Genomic DNA, 12,646 nt, shown 5'->3' with positions numbered 1-12,646 from the left:
CCATGGGCTTAGATATTATTTACATGGTTCTAAAAGTTGTAAAAGGAGAAGAACCAGAGTTGGAAATCCAATAAAGAGTATCCACATCTTCTGAGCACCTAATACTTAAGCTACCTTGTCACAATCTAAAAAAATCCATCACTTTTATGTGTCATATGACAAAAAGACTACAGCAAGAAAGAGAAAAGCTGACCATGAACAAGTTTCCTGGGGCATAAAAAAGAAGTTAAGGAACAAATTTGAGGATAAGGACTTTGTCTTTCTACATAAAGTATGCTTTTCCTGGCAATCACCACAGATAACAGTTTTTAAAACCCATGTTCATGCAAGTAGGCCAGGTTTTATACAAATGCCAAGTGATCTTCCAACCAGGATATAACTATCTACACAAACCAATTCTAATACACTTTCTTAATGTTCGGGCATTAGGCAATTTCCAGCAAAAATGATAAAAACCATTCATACTTTTCTTGTGACCAAATTAAAAAACTTTTTTCCCTTCCTGTGGTTATGTTTCATTTTCTAATCATCCTCTCTTCCTTTCCACAGTTCGAGGGCAACTCCCAGAATGGTATCAGAAAATTTGACAGAATAATCCATACTAAGATCTTAATAGCTTATCACTAACTGATACATGAGTCCCCTCCAAACACATTTGAAAAGGTTACTTGTACCTTTACTCAAAGGACTAAGGTCTCATAATGAATTGCAACCCAAAGACAAAGACAGCCTCATGAAAGAATATTTTATTCCTCAGATCACACAGAGTAAATGGTCTATTTCATCTCAGACCAGAATAACTGAAGGTAAATAAAGGCTTAAAACTGAAGTCAGTAACTATAACTATCAAACGCAAAGAACATAAGAGGCCAAAGGGAAAAGTCAGCAAACTAAAACATTTAAAGAATTTACTGAAAACACAGTGTAAACACTACCTTTTTCTTGTTTTAGTATATGACTAACCCTAAAGAAATGGAAAAAATACATTGATCTCTTGAGGGATACTTTAAATCCAATATAAACTTCAGTAGATTTCATAAGATAGCTAACATAAAGCTCTTTTTTTCAAAAGGTCTTATGATGCTGTTTTATTTCATCTGCTAGAGAATGAAATATCACTATGGTAATAGAGCTAAAATCACCAACTTGCAAGTTCCAGATTAACTACTTTGATATAATTGATAAATGATAGTCATCTTCCAGAATTATCCTAAGGTACAGGAAGGGAAAACAAAAACACTTTGAGAGTTGCCTCTGTGCAAGCAAGATAGTGCCTTCTATGACCATTTCAGAAAATTATTTAAACAGATTTATAAAATTAGACTGTTCTACAACCTACATTCATGGTGTTCATAATCAATGACAAACAATAAATACACTAAATTCACTTCTGTGGGGTAATGAAACATTGTGGACCATGTGATTCTAGCTGCAAATCTCAGTGGAAGAAAAAGACTTGTACTCACACTGAAAATTCTCTACCATATAATAAGATAAATATGCTAAAATATATGGCTAATGCCAAACACAAAATTCTATTGCACCACTGTGTGCCACCTTCCTTATTTTAGCGAGAAATAAACAATTTAAAAATGGATTACGTTTCAATATTCAATATTGAATTAAGTATGTAAGATATATCTTAGTCAATACCATATCACATTCATAACATAACAAAGAATTCAATATAGTATATGGATATGACTGAATATATACTTTATTTATTATATTTAAGATGTGACTTTCATTTGGATAATGACTTATTTCTCTAAAATCTATACTTAAAGACAAAAAAAGCAAGTTAAGAGACCTAGTTAACTTAAGGACAGTTTACCTCTGCAACTTTGAGAAACTCTGAGATTCTTGTCATCCTAGTCAGGAACTTCTTATAGATGTCCAGACCTTCTTTGCATTGGTTCTTTTTCATATCAAAATATTTTTCTGCCAAAGGTAAATGTAAAAATACTTTTATTCACATCAAAAGAGAAAATTCAAAAGTGAAAACAAGTAATAGCTCCAAAGAGATCATATAGGTGTCTCAGAGAACAAACTCACCCTACAGGAAAAATGTCAGTGTTAAATTAGCTGAGATATTTAAATTGAGTTAATACAGAGACGCTATATTAAAAACAGAAAAATCATTTGACTTCACTCATATTACTAGTTTGTTCTATAATATTTCTATAGTTTTTATTAACACATTATACTTTTTTCCATTCCAAATATTCTTACTTTCAAATATTCTTACTAATAATGTATTAACATATACTACTTCCAAATATTCTTCTTCCAAATATTCTTACTAATATATTAACATATTAATAAAGATGGCAACTTTACCATGTCCAAATGTCACCTGGAAAGCTTATTTAAACTTATTATATGAACAGCAATAAAGAGCTTAATTTATAAGTAATTGTAGGGTGACTGACTCCCAAAATTATGTAGAAACCTTCCATTTTTTTGTGAAAAAAATAATCCCAATTTCCCTATCTTCACAGAGTAAAGCATCCCTAAATAAGTTTGTGAATAAGCCTATAAACAGCAAATTTAAATAATTTTTTTAAGTGAGGAGGGGAGGGAAAACAAGCACATTGGAGTGAACACACTGGACATATGAGACCGATACTTAGGCATTCTTTACAGACTGTTACTCATCTACTCCATCCAAATCCCACAGGAAAAAAAGATCATTTCTAGGCAAAATTAAATAACTAGGAATACACACATTCCTAAAATGCCTCAAAAGTAAAAGGCATCCTAAAAAATAAATTTTTAATCCATTTAAAATAATTATCAATTTTAAAATTAGGCCTAGAAAAAATCTATCAATTTTATAATTACAAAATTGTGAAGAAGTAAATTGTGAGGAAGTAAGATTCTTCTAGGAGAGAAAATAACTTTAACTTAATTTTAAAGGGATCTTTATATCTCTAAAAATAATAAAACTGACATAAAAAAACATAAAGATATATCTACAAAACAAGTTCATCCAGCTGAACATTCTAGTTGTAAAAATAAGTATTTAATCTCTTAGCATGCGTAACTAGAAATAAAAATCTTTTCTCCAAATAAATTGTTACAATCAATGAATAGCCCAAGGAGTGGTTAGGCAGCTCTAAGTAACAACTCAGACAACAATATTTATCCATATGACACAAGATAAAAAAAATAAAATGTATTAAGCTACAACAATATTTACCCAACAGGTTAATAATTCCTTCATTGTATGCTGCAAACAGTCTAATGGCATCTTTGAACAGGAGCATGAAGGCAGCATTTATTACCCCATTTGTAAGTTCATTGCTATTAACCTAGGGAAAAATTAGAAAAAAAGATGAACTAATCTTAATCTTTTAAATGACAGTGACTTCCTTCAAATTAAAATACAGTAAATTCAAATATTTAGGTGTATTAGAGAAAAATACATTTATTTCTTTCAGAGTTACATCCAAATAGTGCAAAAATGTGTCTAAGAGCTCAGATTTATGTAAAAGCCACAAACAAGAATTCTGTAACATTCAATGTAATTCAGAAGTCATAAAGAAAAAAATCCCCTCTTTCGAAATTCCTAGGCAATCACCAAGGCACAAAGCTAAGCTAGGTAGAAGAAATGTATTTTTTTTAAATATACCTTTTTCCACTATTATAAACAAACTTACCTTCAAAATGGTTATGGTATTTCTATTTCATATGGTTAACTGGGAGAATTAAATGATACACTGATCGTAAGGAGCTTAGCACAGTACCTTACACATAAAGAATCAATAGTATTATTACTAAATATGCTGTAACAAAAAGCCAGCACCTATTTATCTATCAAGAATACAGGAAAACCTTTAGTTTTATCTCAAGAAATGAAATCAAGAAGATAAACCAATGAACTTTAAGTTCTTTTTTAGATTACACAAATAACTACTACATGAAAATTCATTTTTAGGTATAGAAAAACATAAGCACAAAGTTAAATGGTAAACAACACATTGGTCAATACATGCAAAATATCTAACAAGGTTGACTTCCACTGTAGAGAATCCTAATAAAGCAAATGACAGACAATTCACAATATACAGTTAGTAACATGTGAGAAGACCTTCAATTATCAAGTAAATTAAAATATAATAATCAATTAAATCACTAAACTATCCTTTCTTGAGCACCAGATTGGTAGATACCAAAATAATCAAAACCAAGCTATTATTCAATGCCAACAAGGATGAAGAAAAAGAGGTACCTGTTGACAAGTGACTAGGTTTAAGCCTTCTGTAATGTAAGTTAGCAATATTTATTAAAAATTTTAATGTTTATGGGAATACAAGCTGGTGCAGCCACTCTGGAAAACAGTATGGAGGTTCCTCAAAAAACTAAAAGTAGAACTCCCCTATGACCCAGCAATTGCACTACTAGGCATTTATCCACAGGATACAGGTGTGCTGTTTCGAAGGGACACATGCACCCCCATGTTTACAGCAGCACTATCGACAATAGCCAAAGTATGGAAAGAGCCCAAATGTCCATCGATGGATGAATGGATAAAGAAGATGTGGTATATCTATACAATGGAGTATTACTCGGCAATCAAAAAGAATGAAATCTTGCCATTTGCAACTACCTGGATGGAACTGGAAGGTATTATTCTAAGTGAAATTAGTCAGAGAAAGATAAAAATCATCTGACTTCACTCATATGAGGACTTGAAGACAAAAAAAGATGAACATAAGGGAAGGGAAACAAAAATAATGTAAAAACAGGGAGGGGGACAAAACAGAAGAGACTCATAAATATGGAGAACAAACTGAGGGTTACTGAAGGGGTTGTGGGAGGGGGGATGGTCTAAATGGGTAAAGGGCATTAAGGAATCTACTCCTGAAATCACTGTTGCACTATCTGCTAACTAATTTGGATGTAAATTTTAAAAAATAAAAAAAAAATTTTTAAGTTTTTGTCCTTTGATCCACCAAATTCTTTTTCTAGGCATTAAACTTATGGAATCAGGTTTATAAGTGTGTAGATACACACATTAACACACACAGTATTTAGTGTATCCCTCATGTTTTTTTCCCATTCATTTTCTGTATTGAAAAAAATCAGAAAAACTCTAAATCTCTGTCAATAGGAAGATTGTTACATACAGTGAAGGACAACACAGACCATGAAAACACATAATTTTATAAAGCATTCACAAAATACTAAGTGAAAAAACTTTCATGGTTGAATCCTCTAATAAAAACCAAAATGAAGCATAATAGTTACATTAATCCCCTACGCCCTCCACACTAGGGATCCACAACTGTTTTTTGTAAAGGGCCTGAATCTGAGTACTTTAGACTCTGCAGGCCTGATAGTCTCCATCACAACAACTCAAATCTGGTTATTACATCAAAAAAGCATCCATAGACAATACCAGTGAGCCCTGCTGTAGTCTAACAATACTATTGTAGAAACTGAATTGAAATTCCAAGTAATTTTCACCTGTCAAAAATATTTTTTTATTGTTCCGACCATAAAAAAAATATAAAAATCATTCTTAGCTCACAAGCCATACAAAAACAGGCAGCAGGCCATAGTTTGATACAATCCGTCCTAGATGGAAGCATCTACAGAATTCATTCATTGAATGTTTCCTGAACATACACTCTATGTGCCACATATGCCTTGACAATGGAGACACAGTAGAGAAAAAGCAGACCTGGTCCCTGCCCTCAGGAAGTTAAAGACTACCGATCAAAAGCAGAAATAAAAGAAAAAAATCTATTTCATCATGAAATTGTCAGTTTCATTCACTAACTTGCACTTATAAGCTCTAAAATAAAATATCTAAAGATAGATGCCTCCAAAAAGAACAAACTTGAAAATGCTAACACTTAACATATTAATAATATGTTAACAAGTTACATGTTAACATATTAACAATAACATATTAACAAACGACAAAGCTGGCAACCTAGTTTAAAAAATGATCATTAAAACAAAAATTCCAAGGAACACATTGCTCTTTGACAACAACTATATATATAACAAGCTGTTGTAAGCGTATTTGAACTTCACTGTATTTGTTAACTGTCATACTCTGAGTTCTACGATGTAGACAAAAGTGAAATATTAAGTGATTTATTCATAAAGAAAATCTTTACACATTTTTAAAATCTAAAAACCTTTATCAAAATACATTTTCAGATCAATCGCTTCATCTCTCCCTCACTTTCTTTAGCTTGGTATACCCTATAATTCTAGAGCTAGAGAAACACTACCAAAGAAATTAGAGTAAATCTTTAAAAATCATATAAATACCAAGTAATCTGATTTGGGACCACATTTATAGAAAATCCTTAGCCAAACAGGATATTAGTATGAAAAAACTAGAGTCGATGGAAACTTGAGAATAAACACTCTGACCAATTCTAATAATACATATTTTTAAATCTTAAATTTTTATAAAATCATTTGTGTATTCAACTTACATTAAAATCAAGAAGGGCATCCATCTGATTTTGAATAATTGGTACAGTTTTAAGCAGTTTTTCTGTGTTCATTGTTCTCATCACACCATCAGCCCTATTTTAGAAAAAAAAGAACAAACTGAATTTGTTATTAAATCTATATTTTAAGCTCTCATCTGGTTCCCTATTTAAAGAAAGAACAAGTTGCTATGAAACATCACATGTTTTTAAGTCATTATTGAACCTGAAACCTCCAGCAAAAGACATACAGGAAAAACAAAAACAGGAAACACTGTTATGTCCAACATCGAGGAGCTTAAAAAAAAAAATAAAAAAGGTGTAAAAATATGAGACATAAAAGCATACATTAGAGTCAGGTTTATTGCGTATTTTTCACATGAGGAAACCATCTGATCCTCACACTACTCATATGTAAAGGGCAGTTCTACAATTTTTTTAATTTGAAAAAAAGAAATCATTTGCCTCAAATCACTAAACAGGACATGATGAGCCAGCAACTAAACTCAAGTCTTGGTAAGCACTGCTTTATTTAAGGTATTTTATTCATGACTCAAACAGCAAGACTTGTAAGTCAGAATATTATAACTAAAATTGTTTTATTACAAAATAAAGTCCAATTTTACCAAATCATTTTTAATCCAGCCATTAAAATATGTGATACTTAAGAGGAATGTTTTTTAATAAAGTATTCTGTTAAAAGTCCCAATATAGATTTCTTTAAATATTATTGCTTTGGGGCGCCTGTGTAGCTCAGTCGGTTGGTTGATCACCTGACTTCGACTCAGGTCATGATCTCACGGCTCGTGGGTTCTAGCCCCTGTCTCCGGCTCTGTGCTAACAGCTCAGAGCATGGAACCTGCTTCAGATTCTGTGTCTCCCTCTCTTTCTGCCCCTCCCCTGCCCACTCTCTTTCTCTCTCTCTCTCTCTCTCTCTCTCTCTCTCTCTCAAATATAAAATAAAACATTTTTTAAAATTTAAAAAATAATAAATTTTGCTTTAGGTATTTCTAAAAATAGGTACAAGAAATATTAACAGTACCAATATAAAGAATTTTACAACAGTGGTACCAAAAACACTAGATAAGAGGTACCTGGGGCTAAAGTACACAGTGACCATCAGGCTCCATACTAAGGGCTTGATGTATGTTTTTCAAATCCTTACAAAAATCATATAGATAGACTTCTCCCATTTTGTAGATGATCAAGTTCTATGATCAGTGAGATTATATGACTGTCTAAAGTCAGAGAACTACTGGGTGGCAGGGTCATTATGTAAATCCAGATGTAACAGACTCTAAAAGAGTGCTGTTAATAACCCTTTGTGAGAGTAACCATCACTTCTTAAAAGTGTGTAGGCTTTCCCTAATTTACAAATGACCTACTTACTTATAAATAGCCACTCTACTCTGAGCCACTACCCCCCTTCAATCATAACCCCAGATACCAGAAAAACAATTAAGCTATGAAAATCAACAAGAGTGCTTTGCAAGACAAAATCACGTTTAAAGAACAAACACTGGACTGCCTTAGGTAGGCAACCATTATCAGCCTTAGTCCAACAATTCTCTCCAATAAGAAGTGTTAACCCATGGATGCCTGTTTCCCCTTCCAAGTACTATACTCCACTGGTTGGTACCAGCTAGCGCAGTTTGGCATAAGGACACCACTTCCTCTTCACAACCATTTTTTCGTTCTCATACACCTCACTCTAATTTGATCAGTCTCCTTTTAGTCTCCCTCCTCTCCTTGCTGAAGTTATTTTTGACCTGCTGGTCATTTCCTCTTTACCACAGAAGACCTGAATACTGGCTGAATTTTTCTTGGTTGATTTCAACATCTACATGGAAAACCAATGCAAAATTTTAATCTCAAAGTTCCTTGACTAAAGATCCTATTCCTATGGTCAGATCATGACCTCACTGTCCCCAGAAACCACATTACCCCTAACCCACCACCAATATGAAAAAAGATAAAATTTATACATCTTATCCTATGACAATAACCTCCCAGCTGCCTTGGTCAAGTACCACCAAGGCAAAACTATTTGACTTCATCATAAACTTGAATGTTTCAACTTCTACCACTATCCTTCACATTTTTACTTCCTTCATCTAGCTTAGAATTCCACAGATCATTATTGTGATAATTACCTTCCAAATACACTCAACTCTCTTATACCTCTCTTCTTCCCTTGCAGTCACTTGGTAAATTCATAATACTGGCTAAGCAGCTAAGTGCTGGTAAAGAAAACCACACAACAGAGCAAACTGGTAAAACTCTAAATTTCATTATCATCAACCTCAAATGGGCACTCGGCACTGCCAGCAATCCTTTTAGCCTTCTTCAGTAAATTCCTCCAAGTACTCTGAAATCTGATTCTCCCACCCTTTCTTCCCTGCCTCCCCACACCCACACACAAACTCTCAGCTCATAACTCCCAAATATTTCATTCAAAAACAGAAGATGACAAAAAGAGGTTGTCTAGTCAACTTGCCAACAAAACTACATCTATCTGGTCTGGTCCAATTCAATGGAGGAAATCTCTCTTTCTATGAAATATAAATACCATTCACAGAGGTCCTCTGGATCCCACTCTGTCACAGTCCTTTGGTTGTCTTCTTTTTCTCTAACACAGCACTGTCCAACTATCTGCAATGGTGTAAATATTCAATATGTGCACCATTCAATACAGTAGCCACTACCACATGCAGCTATTGAGTATCCAAAATATGGCTGATCCAATTGAAGAAACGAATTTTGTATTTTATTTCACTTTAATCAATTTAAATTTAACTAGCCACATTGGCAAATAGCTACCATATTGGACAGTGCAGCTCATTAACCTCTTCTTTTAAACTAGACCATTCCCATGAACATGCCGGCAAAGTCTCTATTATCACCATTCTTTAAACATACACACTCCACTAAACCCATATGCCCATTCACCTACCGTTTATCTCACAAAGTCAAATACACTTCTCAAAAAGAGTTCCATGCTCACTTTTCATTCATTATTCAGTTCATCTCAATATCAGCCCCTCTCCTACCACTCCAGTTAAACAGCTCTAGTTTAGGTCATGTAGAAATTCTATGTTGCTTCTCCAATGGGTACTTGTCTAACCTTATCTGACTAGACTTCTCACAGTATTTTCTTCACTATCACTTTTTCAGTTTCTTTTCTTGGCTCCTCATCCTCTGTTCATCCTCTAAAATAAATACTGTATATCTCAAGTGTTCCTGGGCTCTCTCTTCTCATTCTGTACTTACCCCCAAGGTGATCTGTTATTTTCAAGACAGAAACCACCAAGATGCCAATAATGTACTTATACTCCTAAACCAAAACTTTTAAGTTCCAAGTTAGTATGTCCAATTGTCTACTTGATACCTCACCTTGTATAAATCACAGGCATGACAAAACTGGTATTTCCAAAACTAAATCTTTAATTTTTTGCCATTATGCCCAACCCTACCCCAATCCAAAATCTTCCCAGTGAAAGGTGCCCATCTCCCCAGTGACTTACACCAGAAGCCATGGGGACAATTTTGATTCCCCTCTGTCACTAGCCTCCACAACATTTCTTTCCAAAGAACTTCAAATTTCTCAATTAAGATAAATCTTAACAGTTACCAAATACTTTTATCAGACTTCAAAACTCAATTCACAAACCCAAATGCTTCAACATGATTTGCACCAAATACATGACAATTCATATTCCATGAAGAACACGAGTTTTATGACTTCTTAAATACATTTTAATTCAATTCAGACACTTGCTTCTCAAATATAAAAGCAACAGATTAAAGGCTGACTATCCATGTCCTTATTTACAGAAAATAACTGGATTATTCCATGTTTTGCTTGTTACATAACAATATCTTGATACTTTGAACCAAACCAATTTAGATTTCAAGATAATTCAACTTAATACTATGAAAAAATGGAATGTTAAACAAAAAGAAAATATAGGGACTGATGTTTAACAATCAACTGGAAAGATAAATCCATAGGCAACTTATTGGATTCATTTTTCATAAAGCCATTTAATAAACTATTTACAAACTGAATTAGTTCTTTTTTCAAAAACTGTTAATCACCTAATATAGTAGTTTAGACTGTGCAAAGTCCTGAAGATACAAATGTGAGTAATGCTATGTTGACCTTGTGGAAGTGACAGTGCTATGTAAAATCTAACAGCAGAAATAAGGTTTCCTCTGGGGAGCCTAGGTGGCTCAGTCAGTTCAGCATCCAACTCTTGATTTTGGCTCAGGTCATGATCTCAAAGTTCGTGCATTTAAGCCCCGCACTGGGGTCCATGCTGACAGTGTGAAGCCTGCTTGGGATTCTCTCTCTCCCACACTCTCTCTGCCTCTCCACCATATGCATGCATTCTTTCTCTCAAAATAAATTAAAAATATGTATATACAAATATATAAAAGGATGGTCAGAAAGATGTACTGCTTTTATAAGATAAAAACTGAGAGTAAATCAAACATACATCTAGAAGAGAATCCCATAGCCATCCAAAAGAATGAGATCTGAGTACAGACTGAAAATACCTAAAATACACAAGAGAGAAGGAAAGCAGTCTTCAAATAATGTAATTCAATTGTCGTGTGATTTTCTATGGGTCTTCCTACATATATTTATTTCTATTTACACACAGAAAGCAGGTTACATATACTAAAATGTTAACATTTCTTACAAATTTCCTACAAGTTACAACACAGGTTGCTATGCTGCCTCAGTTTTTAAAGTGTATTAGTTTTGTAAACATAAAAAATTATTACCCTAATAAATACAACTTTACTATTTACTACAAAACTCCTCTCCAAAACTGAAACGGTTCACTGAGGTTCTAGCCATGATATAATAAATTTTAAGTGCTGCCACATTCTCAACTTACATCCTATGTCCTATATTTTTTCTTTAATACAATGATATATATGTGTGTATACACACACACACACACACACACACACACACACACACGCACGTACACGTATCTGTGTATGTATATCAATTTTGTGCTTCTTGGTTCACTCAGTTATGGCTCCTTGATTCACTTTCCCTATCCTCTAAGAGTAATTTCCTCTAAGTCAATATTAAATATATTGTGCATTATCAAGGGGTGTTCTCAGCTCTGTTAAATACAGAAATACTTAGTGGCTCAGTTGGCTAAGTGTCCCACTCTTGATTTGGCTCAGGTTGTGATCTCAAAGTTCAAGGGTTCAAGCCCCATGCTGGGCTCCATGCTGACAGCACAGAGCCTGCTTGGGATTTTCTCTCTCCCTCTCTCTCTGCTCCTCCCCTGCTCTTTCAAAACAAACTTAAAAAAAAAAAAAGAAAGAAGGAAATGCAACAACTCCCCTCAATCACAAAACTAGTCCTTCAAAGATTAGCTTTACTGAACACACTTTACACTGAAGTGTTAATATAAGCCCAACTGGAAAATGGTTCACTGGACAGAATACTGGAATTAAGAACCAGACTTCTAAGATGAACTCCTCTATTATCATCTCACAAATGACAGAGTATTTAAATATATGAAACAAAATCTGTGGAATTTAGTTTTGGTAAGTTCCAAACTAATCACCTCCTGATTAATTTGTAATAGTGACACAGAACATTTAGGTTCAATTTTTAAAATGCTTAAATTAACTAAGGGGTTACTTCTATTTTTGTATTAAATTTTCCATTGCAGTCTAGTAATTTAACATTTCAAGAGACCTATTCATTCATTCATTCATTCATTCATTCATTCTTTTAGAGAGAGAGCATGTGCAAGTGGGGGACAGGTGCTTGGCATGGAGCCTGATATGGGGCTCAATCCAATGACCCCCCCCCCCCCCCGGGATCATGACCTCCAGTGAAATCAGGAGTTGCATACTCAACCAAATGAGCCACCCAGGTGGCCCCTTAAAAGAACAATTTAAAGAAAACATTAATTGTTTAGATGGAAGCAGGGAAATTCAGAAAGGCATTCACAAAAATATTTCTGCAGAAGCCAGATTCCCCTTAGGGCAGTCTTTCAGACCTACAAGGGTTACCAGTGCCCCTTAAGAATGTCTTTAGTGGCTTTATCCAAAGTCTTCTCATATATCCTAAGAAAAATCTGTATACCAGGCTATATCAGGTAGTGATCCACATTAGAACAAGGATGGTACAACTTGAATATATTTTGCTA

General features: G+C 33.9%; 1 protein-coding gene across 10 annotated transcripts in view; it reads right to left on the bottom strand.

The window, feature by feature from the left end:
- PICALM (phosphatidylinositol binding clathrin assembly protein) overlaps nt 1-12,646 on the bottom strand; it is a 100,618-nt gene that overhangs the window by 47,181 nt on the left and 40,791 nt on the right. For all 10 annotated transcript variants that reach the window (XM_047070155.1, XM_047070156.1, XM_047070147.1 and 7 more), the window contains exons 5-7: nt 6,462-6,555; nt 3,203-3,314; nt 1,835-1,941 (exon numbers count right to left, since the gene is read on the bottom strand). In XM_047070155.1, the coding sequence (XP_046926111.1) occupies nt 1,835-1,941; nt 3,203-3,314; nt 6,462-6,555 (313 nt within the window). The remainder of the gene's footprint in view (nt 1-1,834; nt 1,942-3,202; nt 3,315-6,461; nt 6,556-12,646) is intronic.

This window comes from Lynx rufus, unplaced genomic scaffold, assembly GCF_022079265.1.
Source record: "Lynx rufus isolate CCGP_SWC_20201006 ecotype Redwood Valley unplaced genomic scaffold, mLynRuf1.p SCAF_9, whole genome shotgun sequence".
Lineage (NCBI taxonomy): Eukaryota > Metazoa > Chordata > Mammalia > Carnivora > Felidae > Lynx > Lynx rufus.
The sequence above is the reverse complement of the archived record's forward strand: the minus strand, read 5'-3'. Positions and strand labels throughout refer to the sequence as shown.